Source organism: Sander lucioperca, chromosome 1 (genome assembly GCF_008315115.2).
Source record: "Sander lucioperca isolate FBNREF2018 chromosome 1, SLUC_FBN_1.2, whole genome shotgun sequence".
NCBI lineage: Eukaryota > Metazoa > Chordata > Actinopteri > Perciformes > Percidae > Sander > Sander lucioperca.
In genome coordinates, this window is record NC_050173.1 from 49,705,071 (window position 1) to 49,729,914 (window position 24,844).

General features: G+C 42.0%; 1 protein-coding gene across 14 annotated transcripts in view; it reads right to left on the bottom strand.

Annotated features, from left to right (window-relative positions):
- Nucleotides 1–24,844, bottom strand: part of LOC116036592 (rho guanine nucleotide exchange factor 9) — a 50,703-nt gene that overhangs the window by 17,553 nt on the left and 8,306 nt on the right. For 5 of the 14 annotated variants that reach the window (XM_031280171.2, XM_031280168.2, XM_036005236.1 and 2 more), the window contains 2 exons: nucleotides 1,972–2,151; nucleotides 1,227–1,316 (listed from right to left, as the gene is read on the bottom strand). In XM_031280171.2, coding sequence (XP_031136031.1) covers nucleotides 1,227–1,316; nucleotides 1,972–2,151 — 270 coding nt within the window. The other 9 variants (XM_031280175.2, XM_031280172.2, XM_031280176.2 and 6 more) reach the window with 9 other exon arrangements.

Consider the following 24,844-nt stretch of genomic DNA (forward strand, 5'->3'; position numbering starts at 1 on the left):
AAAAGCTAAAGTTATAATAATAATCTAAAAAAAATGTGAATAAAAAATATCAGTACATTCCTGTAAACTGAAATGTGTGATATGACTCAGTTCAATAGCAGCATATACATATTGCACCTTCTACCATCACGGTAAATAAAGTTATACAAAATATATGAACAATCCACTGATAATAGGATGTTTCTGTAAACAATCTGTGATATGTAACATTATTCCAGCATTTATCTTTAACACTAAATCGCGGCCTTCAAGATTAGCTAATCGCATTCTATCAAATCGCGATTTTGATTTGAAAACGATTAATCGTTCAACCCCACTCCTCATGAGCATGAATGCACACAGCACACACCACCACATACATAAACGCACATCTCACACACAGAGCTTTATTTAAAGGGTCTGTGGTAGTTTGGAAAGTGAATGGGACTGTTGGTCCAGCATAACAGACAGGTGAGGGACAAACTGCCAAAAAAACTGCAGAGTTTAAAATAAGCCCCTTTCTGAGACTGGTGCCCAGAGGCTATTCAATGCCCAACTTCGGCCCTGTGTGTGACTCCAAAAAATCCCCCCGCACATACGCATGCACATACACTCACACTCAACCTCACAACTTCCTCACACATGCATGCACTCACCAACACACGCACACAGAACCACAGACAAGAGTGTATTTCACTATCGCTCATAGAAAGGGCCAAGTTTGCATAGTTTTTAGATGTCGAGCAGCCAACACCTGATGACACATAGTTTGCCAAGAGAACATCAAAGAACCGACAGGTAGGATGCCAAACACAAGATGAGTTATGCAGCGCCACAGACAAGCAGAGTGACGGGTGGTAGAGCACTGACTGTAGACGAGAACCAGCAGCGCAGCATTAAGACTAAGGAATAGTCAGAGTCAATAGTAAATAGTAGAGAGTACTAAAAAAAGAATTAATATTTAAAATAGATCCATGAACGTTAACAGGAACAATGATTCAAAAATTATTCTTATTCTATATGAATACATTTGGAGAATTTGAGGTCAGGCCGTTTAAAGACGAAGACTTGGATCATTACTTTTGACTCATCAGTTCTGCCTCTCTATCGACCCCGTAGAGAATGATGTTAAAACGTCATGGGAACGTTAATGTTTGGTAATGTCGAGGGTATGTTGCGGTTGACAGACTGGAGCGGGCGGGTGGGCGGGCAGGCTGGATGGGTAGATGAAGCTGGGAAAAACGCACCTTTGACGTGGTGTTTTGGAACCGTGGAGTTGCTATGGGGTTGATATAGAAAACCTGTTTTGTTTGGGGTTGAGGAGGGTGGGGTTCCACCTTGGAGAGAGAGAATGACAGAACAGAAAGATACTTTTTGGTTGACAGTCAGTCAGCCTGTCTGCCCTGCCCTCTCAGGAGTGAAGATGGAAGGGTGGACAAGTTGGAATTGGAATGGCCATGAGGAGTGTCTGGGTGGTGGTGGGGGGGGGGGTGCATTTCTGTGGAAGCCTCCACCTACAACAAGTATGCTAATTCTTCCTTCAATAAGTTAAGTAAAAGAAGTATGGAATAACATCAGACCTTTGTGTTGGGTTTAGTTGAGCTCAGATATAGGTGAGATTTTATAATCACGATGTGATGTGAGGACGTTCTAAATTCATATGGATTTCAAGGATAGGAGTTGAAGTTGATGCCAAACAAGTCCCTGAAAACTCGATAAAAGGATAAAGGCATTTAACTAGCTATTCTCTGCTCTCTTGAGTGTCATCTGTTAAAAAAAAGCATGATTCAACAGTGCATATCTGTGTGTGGAGCAAGCATATCAATGTGTGTTTTTCGTGCATGTGTTTTTGTGTATATGACAGAATACTTATGCACCTTTCTCTGTGTATTTATCAGCTTTTGTGCATATGTTCATGTGCCTCCATTTCTGTATGTGTGTGGGTGTGTTGTGTCTATGGTCGCTGGCCAGCCATGGCTGCAGCTAACTCACCCGTACAAAGCTGGCAGGAAACCATCCTTCCTCCTCATCAATCTGGCCCCACCACCAGTCCTTGTTGGAGGCGTCCAGCACCTTGATGACGTCACCGGCCTTAAACGCCAACTCCCGGTCCGCCATGGTCACATGGTCCCATACCGCCTCAGCGTTGACGATTGAACCTCCACTTATCAACTGGAGAAATCGGAGGGAAAGACAAGACAATGCTTTATTCTCAGTACATGAAGCCACTGCTGTGAAAATACTACTGAAACAGCATGAAAAAGTGCTGCAGACACCGACCAAAAAATATAGATCCACGTGACCTAAAACAGCATAGAAATCAAATTTGAAAGTGATTATAATTCAGTACCCAGCCTCATTTTGGCCTCGATTTGTTTGAATCCTTGTTGTTAAGCCCACTCAGATTACTAATGGATGCAAATACACACCCTCAAAGCCATGGCCCACTGGCAGCTTAGGGATTGCAAATAGAACAACACAATAGCCGACACAGACCACAGTACAACACAACAAAATACGACAACACAAAAAAGGGAGAGCCATTAGTGGAGAAACAACAGCGTTCAGAAGCACAGCACCAGTCTCCACACAGGGATGGTAATTGGCCTATTATGACATTAGAATAATTACATGTGTTAATGTAATATTAATGCCGAGGAGCAAACAAATGTGAAGGGATAATCTCCCTTCCTTCATGCTGTCACCAGGGCTTGTTATTTTATCAGCAGCCCAGTCTTTGACAAAACGTGGAAGGATGATTCATCAAATCTTTTCTATTGATTTTGGCATCATGAATATATAATGTGGACATAATGTGATGCTAAAAAATAAATGTTTAAATTGTATACAACTGTGCGCATGTACATGAGTGGAGCATTATTTTGTGAGCATGCATTGGGCGTAACGTGTAAGGGCATGAAAAAGCCTGTTCGGTGATCAGTATTCTTTAGGGGATTTGGAGAGGCTAAAGGTTGTTCTCATTAAGAGACAGCCGACATTGTTCCTGAGAAGGACCTGAGACTGACATCATCCATCTACCAAACAGCCTCCCCATCCATCACACTGAGGACTTAGCTGTGTTGCCCTAAGATGTGCACAAACACACATCCTATTACACGCACACGTGCAGTCACACTTTTAACTTCACATACATTAAACCCCTGTATGCATCTGTGGCAAAGCTCCAACTGTTTGTTCCAATTGTTCTCTCCAAAGTAGCGTTCATCAGTCTTCTCCAGTCCAGAGCTAACCATGCATCCAGGCCCTGGGGCTGTGGGCAGAGCAGCCAGCGCTAACCAAGCCTGACAGGAGCTGTTTAGGCTCTAGGTAAGGAGTTATCAAAGGCCTGGAGACAGGGATGTCACATGGACGGACATTCAATTAGAATCTTTACTTGTATTACGGCTTATGTATATTAATATTGAGCTTCTGTTACTTTCTAAATGGAGCTTGTTAATGTTTTTTCCCCCTTCCATCCTTTAAGATTGCTTTGACTCTTATTAAATGAAATCCCTGGATAGGAAAACCTTTTTAAAATGCACCTCATCACTCCAGCACAAATATGCGATTCCAACCTATTTGCTGATGCAGTAAGAAGGTCCATGAGAAACTGCAGATTGTGTGTGTATGTGTGTTTGTTTGTATTCAACCGAACCCCCTGTGGGGATCTGAGATCTCAGACTCAGCAGCTACGTTGCACCTTCAACCTGTAGACAAGTCTACTTCCCGGACGGCGTACTGAGGCAGCTACAGGGGATATAAGCCAATCAGGGCAGAGCAGTGAACACAGAGAGAGATGTCCATGCCTGGAAGGGAAAGAACAGCCGTCGTCATGGTGACAGATGAGGATGCTTCACTGGTATTGACAAGATGATGGGATGAGGCAAGGACACGTCACGATGCATCCTAATATTTCCAAATGTATGTGTTTGTGTGTGTGTGTGTGTGTGTGTGACACACAAAGAGTGACCATTGAATAACTGCACTATCACTCTGGCTTCATATATTTAAAAGACAAACCAATCACATTAGAGAATCCAGTAATATTATAATTTCCATGTCAATGTAGAATGCAAAGGTACAGAGTGTAGGCCTCTGCGCGCAGGTTTTAGATCAAAGATGTCATTGAGAAGGTTGATTCAATCAGGTATCACATCGGGCTGGGAGCTGGGGTAACAATAGATCTGGCCTATATCTCAAAGCACTCCACTACAGGAAGAGAGGAGGATTACCGCAAAGACATGTGTCACGCTGCCATGGAAACAGGGCCAATGAATAGTTCCTCAAAAAGATTCTAAAAATCGTTGTTGATTCAGGAAAATGAATTTGATTCAAATCATTTATTACCCACCAGGATACTTTTACTTTTAAACACACGGGAACAGTTGAATAGTTGATTATGAAAGCCAAATCAGCTCTACTTGACCGCCACTATCTGACAACATCAGGACCTCTGCCTGAAACAGCACCCATAGAACAGATGAGCCTTGAGGTCAGTCTTACTTCTTGCTCCCTTACTGTGATGTCTGCTTTTCACTAATCCAATTCCGACCCACATACAACACCCCGCCCCATTCACTCCAAGCACAATCTCTCCGGTCCCCATCAATCTGCTGTAATATAGCCAACAGACGGAAAGAGTGAGGGAGAGAGATAGAGATCCATTCACAGCCAGTGTTCCTCCCTGCTCAGGTCCCTCCATCTCCCTAATGAGATCAGCACTGCCCTCTCCAATACATTGCATTCTTTTTTCTCCCCTCTACATGTCTGAATAAATTAAAAAACATTACATAATCAATCTTCCCAATTCCTGTCTTAGTGCAACCTCATACCTAGCTTGATCAAATGACATATAGTAAACACATAGACACACTGAGAAATCTTGCCATAATACCCATCATTACCTGTGTGTCTTCCAGCTGTAATGACCTATGTCATCATTATTACAATATCAAGGATCAAAGGGCGAAACGGCCGCCTTTAAACCGCAGAACCTGTATTTGGGTCAATGCAAATGAATGCAGATGAATCTATCCCTATACATGGACACATATCATGACACTGCTTTCTGTTTCATGTTCAAGCACAGACATGGACACTGACAAGGTAATGTGTGAGAAGAGAAAGCCGATTCACTCGCTTATATCATCTTTGCAGCACAACACATCAGCATTCACTGCACTGGCAGCTCCACTGCATTCCAACATCCTCCTCTATCTCTAGCCATAGCACATCTGCACCAAAGCACCTACAGTATCCCTGAGCAAACACACACACACACACACACACACACACACACACGCACATACGCACATGCCTTTAGCCAGCCTTACCATGTTTGTGACATGAAACTGTTCAGAGAGTGTATGCATGGAGAAGTCCGGTTCATACATTCATGATAATTAAATCTCTTTTGGAAGCGGTCGAGGTGATGGTCCTCCGCAAGCGCTCAGCCTGCGATGTCGAGTAACAACGTGCTGTATTCCAGAAAGAGGCTTCTCTTTCCGACGCACTGAGTGAGTCTCGCGGTCTGTCCTCCCTGTGTCTGTCAACCCTGTTATGTAATACACTTATACCCTGAGTCTGGGAGCCAATCAAAGATGCTCTGCTTTAAACCGGTGAGAAATACACTCACATCCTCACGCACACGCACACGCACGCACACACACACACACACACACACACACACACACACACACAGTTGTCTCGCTCGCACACACCATCCGCACATTGACACTTCTGACTGCACAGCATTTAACAGTATTCTATTAGAAGGCACCTGCCCAGGAGGGGATTATAAATGTGTGAACACTCGGGACGTGTGCACGACTCAAATTTAGAGAGGAACTACAGATAACACCCACCCAGACTATCTCACGCACACACGCACACGCACACACACTTAACATGCTCACATACAACATGCTAAACTCACATTTGTAAGTAGCACTGTGTTATCACTGTTAGCCACCTGAGCCTTAACCACTGCAGTATACAATATTAGGATGTTATGTTTACAGTCCTGTGGAGGTCTGGGCTAGCAAGGATATTGTACCTTTGTATCACAGTTATGAAAAGACCAGGCCACATGCCACGGCATGTGATGGAGGCGCCTGTGTTCATAATACATGGCCGCCAATCACTTCTTTTTACATCTACAATACAACATTTATCACTTAACTAGACACACACAAAAAACACACAGCACTTAGCCTTGAGTGTGAGAGAGCACATACAGTATCTTCAAAAACCAAGCAGGCTAGCTTCCCTATTTATAGGACTGTCATGGACGGCTCTGGGATAGGCTTTTAGCATATCTATTTCTGACATTCATTCAACATTCATCACACCTGCCTCCAATCCTTTATTAGATTGTGCCACTGCATGTGGGAAAGAAAGGAAATGGCCTTTTTTTTTTTTTTTTTAAATCTCTTTCTGACATGCCTTTTTACTTTGGAGGACATTTCATCAAGAAATATGCACATATATTGATACATTTTTTATTAGTCACTATTTAGTGACCAGGAGTAACAATACTGTGCAGGATCCAGAAACAGGTGCCACATTGAAATGTTGCAAACTCGAGAAATGTGAATATTGTGGACTAGGAAATGGGAGCTGAGTTTAGCTGCATCTAAAATGGGGGAAACCTGGAGTGACGGAGGCCCTCCTTTAGTAGGCCTAGCCCTGCCTGCTATTGGTTACTGTTCAGCTGAGATTACAATGATCCTCTAGAGTCTAAGACCAGCAGCACAAACCTCTCACTTGCACCGCTATGTATTTGCTACAAATATCACATTTGCTTCAGTGGAGAGAGCACTGCTCAGCTGCCATATTGTGGATGTGGCTACAGTGGATCACAATAGGAAAACAAGTCCTGACGCAGCAGTAGGCTGTTGTTAAAAAAAAAGGCCATCAGATTCATTTTTCATCTAAAAAGCGAATTATAATAGAATCAAATTAATCCATGCGCATAATCCACAAAATACAACATGGAGGAGAGAGGGAGATCGACGTAAAGGGGGGGGGGGACATGTTTATATGCGGGGGATATGAATTTCCAGGCACCACAGAAAACGTACGAGCATCACAGATCTGTATCCGCACAACTACGACCACCACCAGACCACACTAGCTATCACAAACGGTGAGAGGACACAAGACATAACGAAGGATTGGGGGGGGGTGGGGGGGGTAACAGAAATACATTATGTTGTACCAACGTCATTCATTTCAACGCGTAGCCGTGATGGAGCGCCGGGTGTCCCCGCTCTCGACCAACGCGCACTGCCTTTCTCTCCTGTCCTGTGTGAAAGTGTGCTGCGCTGCGAACCGGGCCCCAAGCGCAGATCCATTAACGAGTACCGAGGATGAACATCAACAGCACGTTCACAAGCACCAGAACCGCGATCACCGTAAACACCGCGCAAGTCTGGACATCCAAGGCCATGGCGCAGCGCTGCGGGCCGATGATGAGATATGTGCGCTCTCAGTGACGGGCGGAATACAGCTCTCCCGTCTAGACGCGTAGCCTCAAAGCCACCGAGAAATCCACCATTACACTTAGGCAAGAAATGAAGAAGAAAAAGATGCCCCTATACGCCTCTTCACAATACGCGATGTAATTCATAAAGGCACGGGAAGAGATGCATCATTCCTCACCATCATCATCGTCATCAGTCTGCACCGCGATTTCTCCCCGCTAGTCAACACCTGCCGGTGTTTCGCCTCTTCCTCCTAAACCGAGCGACTCTCGGGCCAATAGATTCTTAGAGCAAACAAGAGAGAGGCTGTGCGCAGGCTGTTCGCAGCTGCCGAGCTGCCTTCCGGTGAGTGGGGACCAGAGCGAGCAGAGCGGCTGTGAGGCTGAGAGGCGGTCCAGTATTAATACTGATACTAGGCTGCCGGCTTCAGCCATCACCTACAGTCGGGGGAGGGGCACAGCCAGCCCCCCCCCACGCTCACTACATCGACCACAGAGGCCAAAATCATAACCTCATTCATCTGCCACCCCATCTAAAAATATCCCCGTGCAGTGGCGGTGGTGATTTATCATTTATCATTAACAGCCGTGATGAAGGAGAATAAATGTCAGAATAATGGATGCACGTTCCTCAAAGTGATCACCATCTTATAATTTTATTGGCGTGATGTCAGCCTTTTCTGCCAATTTGTCTGCGGCCACGCATCAGTCAGATACAGTATGCCCAGTTGATTTGATAATCAACCACATTTACACCTTGTGTTACCACTGGTGCACCAAGCAAATGTCACTGGTGCAAGCAGCAGCAGCAGCAGTAGTCATTTAAAGGCGCCATCCATTGGGCATTTAAAAGTATCTCTACATGATCAAAAATGCACTTTAAAATAGGCAGTTCTAGATAGGGCTGCACAATATATCAGGTTTTTTTAATCGTTATCACGATATCAACTGGCGCAATAAACACATCGCGAAAGGCTGCGACACATTGCGAAAGAAAGACACTTACGAAAGATTTATTGTGTTAGTTGAAAGAAAACAGCAGAAATCTGCACTTAAAAATGTACCTGTCATTCTTTTTTAGTGGTGCCTTTTATATACGTATTCCATTCAATGTTCAATTTGTTCAATAAAAGAATGTTGACAATGATTTCCTTCATTTGTTTTAAAGTCAACTAGCAATTTGTTGTATCTTAGCAGAATACTGAAAGCAGCAGAAATGCAGAACAGTGCAGAGTACACTTTAATATCTGATTTGTTGCAAGTAATATCGTTATCACGATATTCAACGTTATCACATACATTTTCCACATACTGTGCAGCCCTAGTTCTAGATCAAATTAAGTTATATTGTTGTGAATATGTTCCATTCCATTCTGTGAGAACTCTGAAGAAAGCCTCTCTCATCTGTTGTAAATGCAACACAGTTTTCTTACTTGAAGATTTGTCTGTGTGAACCAACCTTGAGACAATCCTTCTGTCCACTTTCTTTGGACAGAAGGATTATCGTACTACACATCATCTAAGTGAATGGGGCGTTTTTTAGAAAATGTGTACATCCTTGTGTGTCTCAAAAGTACATTGTAAATTGACATATACACACACACATTCCGGGATGTGAGAAAAATGTGCTCTGGTTTATTGGCATTTCTTTAAACCAATCACAATCATCATGGGCGGCGCTAAGTTTCGCACGGAGCCTCTGCAAAATAGCCTCGGAAAGGAACTTGTTCTGGTGGAACATGTGTACGTTCAAAGGTTAATTTAGTCGTGCGAGAGAAAACTTAGATTGGACAGATAGTCTAGCTAGCTGTCTGGATTTACCCTGCAGAGATCTGAGGAGCAGTTAACCATAGTCCTCACAAATCCACCAGAGTTTAGAACGCCAACACAAAGAAAGAGGAAGGTAACGGACATCGGCGAAAATACATGCATCCGGCGGTATTTCCTGCAGCACCAGAGCAATCCCGGAAGTGGACCATTGAGGATATAGACTAATGCTGATGTAGCTCTAGAAGTAAGGAGAAGGTGGAAATGACATCATTATTGCAGATATGGTAGAACTGTGTTTTATTAACCCATAGTAATTTGACAGCGTATTTCCATTAGACCATATGTACTGGTAAATACTTCAAATGCCCAGCAGGCTTTCTGTTAAAAATTTGTAGTCCATAGCCCAAATGACATCATTGCGGGTGTGTTCTCATGGCTTGACAAAACCTCCTCCGGACCCACAGAAGACTTGCATTTGTTTTTACAGACCGAGTGGTACTTCCTGTGACTCGTAAACTGATCTTGATTTTGTGTAAAATCAGTGAAGCTCCCATTTAGTTTAATAACTAGACACTATATTTTAATGAGACTAGGATCAAGTGCATTCTCAGCGTTCTTTGGATACATTTTAATAATAATTGTAATTGTGTATGCTAATGCAAGGACACACTCACACAACCCTGGATTTATACACTTAGAACATAGGCAACCTCCAGATGTGAAGGTGTGTAAATGCTGAGCAGAACATCATCTGAAATAAAGCATTGGGCTTAGAAAACCTACTCTAAACAAATAAAGGTACTAGAAACATGGTTGAAAGCTGCAAAGCTTGCAAAGCTCCATTGCTCAACAAGAGGGGGTGCTTTTCTGCCGTCCTCTAAACTAAAGAAACCCTAATTTGTGGAACAGGAAAAGATATTCAGAAGCACAGAGGTTTGCCCAATATTTAAGGTGAATCTCATTTCCAAGCCCCCAGGTAAAGTGTTGTGCAGTAATCACATGAGGCCTTGGGCCCAAAAAGACATTATGACACATAGTTTACAAAAGAAACAACTGTAAAATAGTAACAATTTCCTGAACAAAACCCAAAACAAATATATAATGTTGGCCCAATATAATTGTCAAGGTCACAAATGAGCTCTATGAAGATATTATTCCCAGTACAATAGTACAACTACTATTTCTGGTCATAGTTCCATTATCTTTATTGTGACTATTATTGCCACTGTTCATCACCCCCCCAACCGGCACCGTCAGACACCACCTACCAAGAGCCTGGGTCTGTCCCAGGTTTCTCCCTAAAAGAAGTTTTACTCATCACAGAGGTTTCTTCCTAAAGGGAGTTTTTCCTCACCACTGTTACACTAAATGCTTGCTCTCGGGGGAATTACTAGAATTGTTGGGTCTTTGGCTCTAAATTATAGAGTGTGATCTAGACCTACTCTATCTGTAAAGTGTCCTGAGATAACTCTTGTTATGATTTGATACTCTAAATAAATTGAATTAGTAGTTAGAGTACTGTACTTAAGTACAAATTTGAAGTACATGTACTTTACTTGAGTCTTTTCCTTTAATGCCACTCTCTACTTCTACTCCGCTACATTTCAGAGAGAAATATTGTGCTTTTTACTCCACTACATTCATCTGACAGCTTTAGTTACTAGTTACTTTACACATTAAGATTTCTGCACACAAAACACATGTAGTTTATAAAATGCAATGTTTTATTATAATCTGCCCAACAATATACAGGCCTACAAGTCCAGCTGAAATGATTAGACCATTAAACGCTTAACAGATCGTTTCCAGTTTCTAAAATGTGAGTATTTTTCTGCATCGAGTACTTTTACTTTTAATACTTTAACTACATTTTCCTGATGATACACAGTACATACTTTAACTTAAGTAACATTTTCACTGCAGGACTTTTACTTGTAACAGAGTATTTTTACAGTGTGGTATTAGTACTTTTACTTAAGTAAAAGATCTAAATACTTCTTCCACCACTGATTATTCCCTTGAATCCATCATTTGTGCAAAAGAAACAGGGATATGTTCTTGTAGCAGTAGGAGCTGAAGATAGAGAGGAGAGGACAGAGGCTGTAGTCAGCTTGAAATTATGCCTTTTACAATAGATTTTAATGGCAACCCAGCTAAATGGCAGGAAAAAGGTATCAAAATGTCAGAGAAACTGCTCAAACCATTCCTGGGGCCATTCCATATGCTCAATATGTTGTCGCATTTGCACTGAAATACGGCTAAATGAACACATTGCAGTTGGCAAAAATATGACACAATGAGCATATTGATGGATACCAGAGAAATGGGCTGTGCTTCAGGACTGTTTTGAGAAGTTTCTGTGGAATCCATTGGAATCCACTGTAACAGCTGTAAATCTGGGCAGACTACAGCTGTCATTTTCCACAAAGGAGCAAGCTACAAACACTTATGGGCCACCTTTCAAACCTACAGGAGGTGAGTGTTTGGTATTCAAAACACACTTTTTCTGTGCAGTATTCCTTTAAGGCTCAGTGTTGTGAGTGACATGACAAAATGGCTCCATATCCCATCTGATGCACGTGTTTGCCATTGGCAAACACATCATTATTTTGGCCTCCATGTTCACAATGATACTTAAGGTGAACATTGTATTATACACAAGCGTATCCCGGCCTGCAGCACTTGTCCTTGTGCCTGTGCCTCTTATTGTTGGCAGATTATAAAGACAGCACAACATGATCATGAATTAATTCATACAGGAAAATCAGTTCAGTTCAGTCCCAACCACTACCCAGCCAACCATCCAACACACACACAGACACAAAAACCCTCTCCAAACTCTTCAGCTGAGAGCTTCGGGATGGATCAAAAGACCTGAGAATACGTTTAAAAGAATAACACCCAACAAGTGCACTATATCTGTATTTTTAAAGCCATAAATAATTTCCATGGCACTTTCTGCACATACATGCTGATAAAAGCAATGGCTCCTTTAAAAGCCAGGCTTTCAGTGAATTGTTGTACGAGGCATCACAGTTGAGATATGACAACCATCCTCAAACAAGCTTTTTTTTTTCTTGCTCTGTGCTTGTGTGTATGCATGTGTGTGTGAAACGCAGAGTGAGCAGATTATATAAGCCTGCCCTACCTCTGTGGGCTCTCTCTCCAATCTCCCTGACATTTAGACAACAAAGGTCACATCTGAAAGTCTAAATCTGCACAGACACCAATGCTAATATACTCATACATGTACAAAAGAGAGGGGGAGTTTGTAAAAAAACGGTATATCTCCCACCAGCAGAGAATCACATGTTAAATCAGACAGAACTTAAACATATTGTACGTTACATGCACAATAAGCACAGATGCAGTTAATAAATTGACCTGCATCGTTTTCAGGACTGTCAGTGTGAGGGATTTGTACAATCCATTTGTACCTTCATCACCTTTTCATCATATATAGAGTTGAGTCAACACTTTAAGCGTTAAATGGGTAGTACTTATAGCAAGATCCTTTATTACTGTGTATTGCATTGCATATTGTATTACTGGGTCCCCTCACTGTACAGTAATGTTTGAAATCATTTCAGCAAATATCAGGGGGGGCGCAAGTCTTTATCTGGTTTGAGGTTGAGATAAAAAAAAAAAATATTTGCACATGTTAAACAAATTATAATAATACACTAGAATATATAATGTATACAAAAGTCTGTATAAAAACTATATATTTTTGTTCTTGCCAAACCTCCGGGACCTCTTAACCTGGGACCCTGCTGTCATCAGGTCAGCTGCTAGCTGCTATCATATTCATTTTTCCTGCCGCCACGGCATCACTATTTTATGAACGAAACATGGCGGAGAAACGTAAAAGTGCTGATAACTCCTCTGTATCAAAAAAGAAAGTAAGGGAAAGTTACCTCAACTTCGGTTTCGGAGGGGGGGCTCAGCTTTTCTTAGACATAAGTAGGGGGGGCGCCAAGGAAAAAAGGTTGGGAATCACTGGTCTAGGGGAGGCGCCTCTGCAAATACCTGACCCATCTCAACTAGGTTCTCTTAATGCCTGTGAGTTCAATTCTCACTGGCCTTCCATAACTTAGCATGTAAAAACCATAGGCTAATAGTAATAGCAAACTACAATTACAGCCCAGCAGTTGTATGGCTCTGTCAACTAGTCAAGTTGCAGTTCACGTCAACGTCTGTCCAGACTTAAGCATGATTTATGGTTCTGCGGAGGCTCCACACAGAGCTTTCTCCGTAGCCTACGTAAGTGGCCTGGTGTGTGCGTCGATCTCTTTAAGAGAATAGCAGGGCAGGTATGTGTGTGTGTGTGTGTGTGTGTGTGTGTGTGTGTGTGTGTGTGTGTGTGTGTGGGGAGTGTGTGGTAGAGCGAGTGAGAGAGTGACGGTAATTAGCTTCGGAGCGAGTAGTGACTCTAAAGGCATAGGGAGAGAAACAAAGTCTCCCCTGTTCTTTCTGACCACGGTCAGAAAATTCCTAGGTGTCATATTGTGAGAAGGAGAACCAGGAAATAAGTCGGCGGAAATGTAACGCTACCAATCCACGGCCGAGCGACTTGCGTCGCCGCGACGTATATTTCAATTTTTCGAAAGGTACACGTCAGGCTAAGGCGTAGGGTCCGGCGTAGGGTCCGTGTCTCCAAGTACCACCTACATACGTAGCCATGGCGTAGATTTAATGCAGAAGCATGAATTATGCTTTTGTCTTGCATTGCCAGACCTATCTCAGCAGCGCTGTGTAGTAAGGTCTGGCTACTCCACACATACATTCTGGGATGGGAGAAAAATTTTCTTTAAAACAATCACAATCGAAATGTATGACTCCAGACAATTTTTACAGAGGAGTACACAGGACTGATAGAGAGCTTCGGCACAAGGTGCAACAACAATCAAGCTCAATATTAGCAAAACCATTCAGTCTGTGGACTACCAGAGGAACAGGAGGCCTCCTGTTCTGGTAGTTATCCAGGTAGAGGAAGTGGACAGTCTGTAGTAGTAGCAAGTGCTCTGTTCTTCGCGGTGGTGTGCTGGGGTGGTGGCATCAAGGCATTGAGGTCAGTAGTCTCAACAAGCCAAGGAATGCTAGCTAGGGTGATCAGGTTTGAACTGGACAGTGTGGAGGCAGTTGCAGAGTAACCTGACGCACCAGATGGTTTGTTAGCACAGAACCATCTGAAAAGCCGTCATAGGAAACCGTTTGGAAAAGGGCAGGCACCTGGCAGGTGATTGGATGAACCATCCTTCTATCACATCTGTCATTGTTGTTTTGAATGAACAGTCGCAACCGGCACACATACCTAAACTTGCCAGTAGCTCCTCACCGGACGCTTATTAATAAAGCTGGTAGTTCATACACAAATGCATTACTTGGAGCCTGACCAGATGGATTTTCCTGTGATATGTGATCCAGCGATTCTTGCGTGATCTCGTGATATCACGAGATTCCAGCTGCCGTGCAAGGAAAGTAGCAGAGAGGAGGACGAGGGACAAAATCAAAGCCATGTTAGATAACCCTTCTCACCCTTTCTACAAAGAGCTGTGGCAGATTGACAGTTTGTTGCAGAGAGAAGAATGAAGGACAAGATCAAAGCCTGGGAGTTGTTCCTCATCCGAGTCGAGGGTCTAAGGATAGAGGATGTTGTTTGCTGTACAGATTGTGAAGCCCCTTGAGGCAATTTTTTGATAAATAAAATGAATTTGACTTGACGTTAATCTTTGTTGTTTTTGTTCTGCTGTATGTCTATTAGTGTGCAAGTTGCATAACAAAAAAACAGTCAAATTCCTTGTACGTGTTCACATGCTTGGCCAGTAAAGCTGAATCGGATAGAACACAAAGTTGTAGCCATGACAGTAGACAATGCTTCAAATATGGATGTTGCTGCAAAGAAGCTATACATTCTAAAAAATGGATGTTTCACAGATCTTCAGACAGCAGAAATTGTCTATACAATCACCACAGTTTCAAGGCGGGTACCCAAGATTAGTGTCACCAATTCAGTATCTGACCAAATGTGAAATATGGTCATGTTGGACGTTTGTGCCAAAATAAAAGAAACTCCCTCAAGGTGTTCCTGAAAGACAAAAGGGACCCGAAAATAATAAAGCCTCTGGCCACAGCTATTGCTGGCGCGGAAGCATAAAAATAGGTCTATCTTAAAAAAAATTGACATGCCCACAAGTTCAGCTAAAGCTTTAGCTGTCTGAATTAGCAAAATCTGTATCTTCCAGTTATTCTTTTAAGTGTGAAATTCCCTCTTTGTGTTTTCAGTGTTTCCTTGCTGAGCTGTGGCAGAGAGACATTAATAAAATGCAGGAATTTGGTACAAAAAAGATTATGAACATATCCGCTTGATTTGTAAAACTCAGACTGCTGAAGTCCCATATTAACCTCAGCTGCACTTTACAATTCATCTTTGTCCTGGATCTCTTACTTTGAAATTACTTTGCAGCCAGTATAGTCTCACATTGCCAGACCTATCTCCACAGCGCTGTGTCAGCGATGGAGTATGGTCTGGCTGCACTGCCTATCTATTCTGGGATAGGGGAAAAAAGCTCTGGCTTATTTCAATTTCTTTAAGCCAATCACATCCATCCTGGGCGGCGCTAAACAATGAAAGTGGAGATAGTGAGTGGGGAGGGACATCTGACATATGATGTCAGGCTTTATCTCAGCAATGTACATCCGTTGAGCCAGACAAGTATGGACAGGAAGAACAATTACAGTAACAATTACAGTACATATGGACATTTGAGCATTGTATTAAGAGAGAGAAGAAAATGTGAAAAAAGTAATTTTAATAATTTTTCAGAGAAACTTAAAGGGTAACTACCGTTTTTTTCAACCTGGACCCTATTTTCCTATGTTTTTGTGTCTAAGTGACTGATGGGAACAACAATCTTTATCACCATGGTCTGATATAATGTCCATTACTGCAGTCATTGCACCAAACTGACAGTCACTCCCATGATCTCACCCTTCACTCTCTCTTGAGAACATGACCCTGGAAATCTTCCACAGAAGCAGCTGCATGCTACCCTCTCGATTGGGACATCTTTTCCCCATGAGAGAACTGCATGTTGGACACCACGGTCCAATTAAGACAAAGGGAGAAGATCATCTGCAAATAACAGAGGCTGATCTAATGTCATCAAACTGGACTCTCTCCAGACCTCGAGTGTGCCTCAATATCCTGTCAATGAATATTGCAAACAGATGTGATTATAGTTCACATCCTTGACTTCCTTGAACAACGTTGATGTAATGCTGCACAAAAAAAGCATGGTGTGATTATACTATTGCCGCAGAGCACTACTTCCAAATGTATGCCTCAGGGCAATATCTACTCATAATAGTTATTAGTATCCTGGTAGGATATAGGCAGGAAGCTATGCTACTTTAGGCAGTGGCCATTTGCTACAATATTGGCATCATCCATCATTGCCACACTGACAACCAAATGAGGAACAATGTTTGCACCTCTCACCTTTCGATGAGATATTCCAGACCCTCCCTATTTTTTAAGCATTACATTAAGTCCTGCACTAGTAAGAAGTACAGGAGTCAAACTCTTCATGACATTCATCTCATCTCTTTCTGCAGATTTTCTTTGAAATCATGCTTATGCAATGAATACTGCTGGACATCCATTCATTATGCAACCAGAAGAAATATAATGAATTGGCTATATTCTCATTCATGTTCATTTACTGGTCTGAGATCAGCTCTTAAGTTCTAAGTGTGGATCTACTCTGAGGTCAGTCCTAACTCTACTGGCCTTTAGCCAACGAGCTACGTCTTTAGAAAGTCTAAAGACGTGCTTGCAAATATATCTGTTTGTGGTCAGTAGGCATTTGGCTAATGGGAGGCAAAGCCCACCACACCCATTTCCTCTGCAGTCTGCTCCAACTCCTTTGTTCCCCTCCCGTCCCCACGACAACCGCACTGACTTCCTGCTTCCTCCCAGGCCTTCCAGCCACAAAGCGCCCTAAAAATAAATCGCTGGACTTTTCCTGAACGCAGTTTTGTCACTATTGTTCAGACATCAGCTGTTTAATCGTTCAGCTCAATTTGGCTATTAGTGTAAAGGCGAGTCAGTGGGTCAGAGCATCGAGGATTTTAAAAAATAGTGCGAGATAGATGAGATAGACGGGTAGGTCATGCTAGGTGGGGTGGAGAAATTAGAGTTAAAGACATCACATCACAACATTCCTAGACCTAACAGCTTCAGGAGAAATATTCTGACTCATTCATGACATAGCCAAGGGACCAGTAAAAATGAATTATTATTTAATGATAAACAAGTGCAATATCTATGTGTTCTGGAGACTGTCGAACAGGATGAATCTGCCCTGCGACTGTGTTCTTTATCTCAGCCCCAAGTGAGTCTGCATAAGATTGTGAAGTTCTAGCAGGGAGAAGATGCAAAGTCTTTGTATAAACACTGCCAGAATTTAGGTGTATAAAGTCTCTTGTGGAATAAAAAACTGGCTTTTGAAGACAAGCTTGCAGAGCAGAAACATTAAATATGAATTGAATATACGTCCCACCTGTTTCCACACTTCTGTGACAGAAACTTGGTCATTACAATGCTACTTTGATAATTGCATTGATTTACTAAGGGAAAGTAGATTAACTGTGGCATTAATGGCTGAAAGCATATGACAGAGAACTGTAACTCAACACACTGCCTCTGTACCTCTATTCAATATCTAAATTATATTGGAACCACTAGGGGGAACTGTCAGTGTTTGCTGACTTAACAATTCCTACGAAGTGTTATGGCAAAAGTTAAAGGAATAGTGCAACATTTTGGGAAGTACACATATTTGCTTTATTGCGGTTATATCTTGTTTGTTTAATCTGTACAAAAAAAACAAAATAAACACATTGTTTTACAAGGGGTTATGTGCAGGACTATTTCTTAACCTGACTGATGCTGTAACTTTTTGGAGTCTACGCTGATTGCCTTGCAAACACACAGTGAAGCTAAGAATCAAGGTAAAGTTACTGCGACTGGCCAAGAAATAGGAGCTGTAACATGTTAATTAATGAGCTTTATATGTGCAGGATTTTGTCTTTTGAACAGAGCCAGGCTAGCTGTGTCCCCGTTTCCAGTGTTTATGCTAAGCTAAACACTAGCTGTAGCTTCATATATATTCTACTGATATGAAATAAGTATTTTTCCCATATGTTAAGCAATTTAAAAAGAAAAGAACAGTGTATATTTATATAATAAAAAAAAAAAAAAGATCTAATTATATGATCTAATTATGTTGTTTTATGATATATTTATACTTTTATGGCAATGAATTTCATCTAGAAATGTTTTCTATTTATTTGGCCCTTTTCTTCTTTGATCAGAAGGCTCAACTCTTTTGCACACATGTTAACTCCTTAAATATATCCATTAACACTGACAAACTGAAATCTCTAAAGCTTCCCACTCTTCAGTGTAGGTGTAGTAAGTCTGACTTTAGTAAGTCTGATTTCCCTAAAATTTCCCATAGAGGAAACAGTGCCTCTGTTAAAAGAAACTATAACAAGCTCCCCAAAGACAGCATTGTAGCTTTTCACAAACTGCAACAAAAAGAAAGCATTAAGGAACACTGTTGAAAATACAGACTGTTATTTATTTATCTTTCTGTTCAGCATCAGTGCCAGTGTGTACTTAATGAAAGCCTGACGATTGGTCATTTGAGAGCTCAGCTGTGGGGTGAGGGATACAATTGAATGACCTATGCTAGGATTTAGTTGGTTGCCTCAGCCAGCACTGCTTCACTGTGCTGGTTGTGAGTGTACTGAGCGTACTCGCTGGTGTCATCATTCATCAGAGCACTGTCAGCCACCTGCGGCCCAAAACACTGAGAGGTAAGAGCAGTAGTGTCTTCCCATCCTTCCAGAGTTTTCTAGCTGCTACATTTGCATGCAGTGTTTGTTGGATATTAGTACTGTGTCTCTTTGGTAGCAGAGTATATTTAGATCTCTATTGCAACAATGTTGGTGAGGCTAGTCACATCATCTGAGAGACAGTGGAACCCTGTGGTTGGCAATGAACAGCCTACCCACCTACTCTAATCAACCATCATGCTTACTGTAACTCACAATACAGTAAAGGGGGGGTTGGATAAGAAAATCTACAGCTCCACCTGTCCTCTGAGCTAAAATGACTTTACATTCTCACTGCCTCCACGCCACGAGAGTTCAAAAGCAGAACATTGGATTGAAATGCAAAACTCTGCAGTGAAATGTTATTTGGGTGCAGGGTTGTTTGGCATTCTGTGTTTCTCAGCACCTTATTTCTTGTTGATAGGTCAATTCCTGCCATCAAAGACTTCATAGACTTCATAGTCAGACTCCACCTGAGATAGTGCTGTCCTATAAAAACATCCACTAACAAGCATCTATGACTGCACACAGGCATGGATGCAGATAGAAAGTTGCATGTTCTCACTCACACACACACACACACACACACACACACACACACACACACACACACACACACACACCAGAAGGCCGCAAGAAGCAGGTGTTTTCACATGCCTGGAGGGGAGATGAGGTGAGGCAGCGAAGAAACGACAGTGGGGAAGAGAAATCTTGATCTGGAGAGAGGGGAAAAGAGAGATGGAAGAGGTGAAGGGAGGGATGATGAGCTCTAAGGTCAGAAAGAAAGGGAGGCGGATGGAAAGAGGGAACGGGGAAGAAGTAGAAGGAGCGAAGGGGTTGCATAATACGTGTATGTGATGAAGGGTTTTCTCTGACGCCGCATGTGGTGTAGCAGGGAGCCAGAGAGGTCAGAGGCAGAAAGTTAAGCTAAATAATGTACACAAGAAGTGGCAGCTGCCAGAAAAATCCAGCCCGTCTTTCACAGAGGCCTGCAGGATACATTCTAACTAGCAAAACACTGTACAGGCAGTTAGCTTCTGTCTCATTATTTTAAGACAGGGACAAAGTGACCAGGGCCGGAGCTACATATTCTATTCAGGGGACAAATACTCAATTAAGGTATATTTAAATCACAGCAGTTGTCTACTTTTAAATTTACAAAAATGAAATGTATTAAACCGTGTCTATCTTAAAATGAATTATTACCCACTTGAGGGATCATTGTCAGAAGATTTCTTTGTTTTGTTTATTCTTCTTATAAAAAGTCCAGAAGGACTGAATTACAGTAAATGTTACATATTAGTGGGATGCTTATTAAGCCTATTTCATCAGGATGCTGCCGTTACCTAGCCTGGTCCTACCAGACTCTGGTCCATTTCATTGGTCCAGAGAGTCTGGCCACTCTCCATTGACAAGTGTTAACTTCCTTGAAGGCGGGTACTCTGTTGAAGTTTAAAACTATTGGATCTGCCCAGAACCACTCTGGATCTGCCATAACCAACGCTAATGGAGCGAGCTGGAAAATCAAACTTTTCCCGAACACTGTGGGGAGGAGGGCCATAACATCATGGCCACCAACACAACTCAGCAAAGATTGTTCTTGCTCGGGCTTTAACTTCTGGATATTCGGCAGCGTTGCCACAACGGACCGAATGGCTTCACTAGCATCTAGCACACGACCTCAACGTCATCGTTGTCAGCCACTCCCTCTGTTCACTGATTGGACCGCCAAATATTTGGCTGGAGAAAACCTACGTAGTAGTAAAAAAGTACGTAGGAGGGCGGAGCCAGCTAGCCGTTACCTGCTTCTAAAACTGAAGTCAATATTGTGTTGGCTGGCAATATTGCTGGATATTGCAAAAATGGTTGTTTTTGTCACTGTAGAAGCAACAGGTCACTTGAAAATGATGACTGTATACATTATTTGTGGGAAATTTCCAAGTAGGGCAGATTGAGTTGGCGTCATTTTAAAGACAACGTTTTTTAGTAATTTATACAAAGCACACATGATCCCCAAGACAACAGCCAGCAAGATGAAAACCCCCTATCAAGTCTGAATAATGTATTGGCACCAGGGGTGAGTATAAATACTTGACTAGCCTCTGTTTTTTGCCTCCAATGTCACCGTTGGTTACATATATATTCAAGCTAGTATGAGAGCTGACCATGAAAAACAAAAACAAAAACAAAAAAAAAAAATATATATATATATATATATATATAGCTAGCAATGGCCAAATTATGCTTGATAGATTATTCATTTTAAATGTGTGTAGGATTAAACAAATATATTAATTATTTATGTATCATTAATCATCTTTGTATTTTATGAACTGCTACTTAGGTTATTAAATTAACCTACTTAAAATGTATCTGCCAATAATATTGGCTTTCATGTGTGGAAGGATTTGGCTTAAGGTTGGCGCAAGAGAGAGCTGATGCAATATCCAAAATGTGAAGTATTTTGTGCTCTGTAAAATTCCAACTTTCTCAGATGAAGACAGAATCATTATGTTTCTTTGTTTTTTACATCAAGTCAAGCCAGTTTTATTTATATAGCCCAAAATCACAAATTTGCGACAACAGATTGCAAACATTTATGAAGAACATGGATTTGGGAAGACGTTGAGCAACTTCCAGGCGCAACTAAACACTGGCAGGAAATGGATCACACAACCCCCTCTCTACTAAGCAATGTATCATAGAAAGGTAAGGAGCAATGAGATTGTAATAAGACATGGAAATATTAAATTCTAGGCTATTGTTATAGTTGGGTAAAGAGAATGGCTACAGTGAACGTTATCAGTGGAATTAATACATAAATAAAAATTCCACAATCTCTCTGTGAAAGACATTTTAGCCTGTGGGGTGTCTGCTCTAAGATGGTGCTGTCTGATAATAAGGGATCATCATATTACCTAACACAAGGTGACATTCTTCTGTGTTAACTTAATACCAGAACAAATGTCTTTATCCCCAGTATAAACCTGTCAAATAGCCATGAAAACAAGTACATACACAAACAGCAAAGGCTGATGACTGTGGGTAAAATCACCTAAGCAGCCTGGGAAAACTATCACAAATGATACAACTAATGGATAACAAGCACCGGAGTGCCTAAGGCCTTAAATAGCCTCATAACAAAAATCACTGCATGTTGTGACATTGCTGAAACCATCCACCAATATAAACCCACTACTACTGCTTTGGCAGTGGCTTTACATAGTTAGGAGTGATGATGGAAGGATAAGAATACTGGCCCTGATGAGGTCTAAAACAGAATGTGCTCCAAGAAAGCACAAACACAAATCTGTACATGCACAGGCATGCATGATTCGACAAAATACGATTGACATACTGTAAAACAGGATACACCAGTGACTAAGAGAATTAACGCACAGCACTGTTCCTCCAGTCCCCGGGAACATGCAGCCATCTGAAATAAAAGTGGAAATGGCCCTTGTAGGGAGCAAAGGAAACCCTCTCAACAGTTACATAAGAGAAAAGGCCCTGAGCTGTCTGTCTCTCTAACACACACAAAAACACACCACCTAAGCATGGACTCGCACGCCTACGCATACAACAACAACACCACACACACCTGACAGGCAGAAACACATTCTTTGGAAGAAACAGCCTAGGGAGGCTCTGACACAACCACCTGCTCAGATTCAGTCAGAGGCACTACTATTTATTAAAGCCCACTGCATCCTAGAAAAATAGCATTAGCTGGTGGCTGCAGTAAGTCACAGCAGATACCTGCTTGTACCTTGGCAGGGGAACGATGTTGAATGAACACTGATGAATGATTCCAAGTCGCCCGTGGCGGATTTAACATACATGCAGTTATTTTGAGGCAGACCTATTCCCATGGTTTGTCTCTGGCTCTAAGATAAAGCCCTGGGAGAAACAAATGCTACACATTCACAGTGTGTTTGACAGAGATATCACTGGCCGCCGCTATTCAATCCTCACCAAATAATGAAGTCGTCAAATGCAATGACTCACATACCCTGACAGATGAATTCTGAATAGATAGGAAGAGCATTTGAAGTGTGTATCAGAGTAAGAACGGTGTATCACAGGGGCTGAGGCCTCAAAGGCAGATACAAACAGAATATATGTGCTTGTGGTCAAATTGTAGCATATGAGCACAGGTGCTCCCTTACATGTGTATAAAAAGCATGTGCATAAGTAGTTGTCCTTTTTCAACACTGTCCTACTATTTGCCCAACTAGCCACTGTCTGCTGACTCATGCGTTCATAATAAATCGATAGAATTGCATAATATGATTATAACCAGACAGACCTAGGTTAGCCCAAACTTAATCATATAAGATTTCTCATGAAACTCTTAATCTGCGTGAAGCCCTTAATAAGACAGTCCCCCTCTCTGACAAGTTGACAGCAGAGCTTCGGGCACAGCATTAGTAACACACAGGGAACTGTCCTCTCATTGGCATAGGAATTAACAAAGCAAAGTGTTTGTTATAGAGGAGAGGAGAGGAGAGGAGAGGAGAGGAGAGGAGAGGAGAGGAGAGGAGAGGAGAGGAGAGGAGAAGGAGAGGAGAGGAGAAACAGGACAATGACTGGGGGAGAAATTCATTTAAATGAAAGGGAGAAGAGAGGCGTCAGCATTAGCAGTTAATCCACTGCAGTGAGAATGCTTTCTCTCTGCCTGCGGCCTCGAGGCTCCAGTAGTCATCCTAACAGGACGACTGTAACATACACTGCACTGTATCACAAACACAAACAACAGATCTGATCCTCCTGACATGAGATCCATTCCATATAAACAATGCGTGACTTACCAGAAGTAAGACAGCAAAACAAAGATTTAAGGTTGAAGCACCATTTATCCGTTCGACTGCATTACAGCTGTGTTACCATTTTATGTCATATTGTACATATACAGTATATCTATGTATGCTACCTCCATGCTCAAGATGCAGTCATAAATCCCAGCATTTGAGCCCGCTACAAATGAACTCCCCTCGCCATACAAACACACACAAGACATTCCCAGTGCTAGGAGTCCAAGGTCCCTAACCCCAGGGGAGGGCCACACAACACAAAAGTGCACATACAAAGGGAGCATCTCTCTACTCCCCTCTGTTTCTCTCCCACCCCTTTTTCTCTCTCTCACCCACACACTTTCTCTATTTAGCTCACACTTAAAAAGGCTGCCTAAAGATAGATGCAAGAAGATGAACAGGAGACAGCAAGTGTCATGGCAACAACGTGCAGTGGCTCACAAACACTATTTAGACCAGAAAGAAAAAGTTCTAATCAAAGCCTAAATGGAGTAGTCTCACCTCATAAAAAACACAGTTTACTAAATTTCAATGCAATGACGTGCCAGGATCGAATGCCTGGGGCTTACTATTCAGCGGCTAAGTAGACAGCATCTCTCATGAAAATGGACTGCTTATTGTACTACAGATGTTGTGGTTAATCCTCACTGACTCCTTGTAAATAGTTTGATTTTCAGTCTACTGTAGAAAATATGAGCTCCACCCACATAGATTTACAACACTGTGAATACTCATTGTTAAATTACATTGACTTTATATTTCTTATTAGGGCTGTCAGCATTAACGCTTTGCGTCATGTCTAACAGGCGACTATTTATTATTTATTATTGCAGGAATAGCAACGCGGATTTCAGTGCCTCATTCTGGTGCCACTGATATGTCTGCTCTTCTCTCT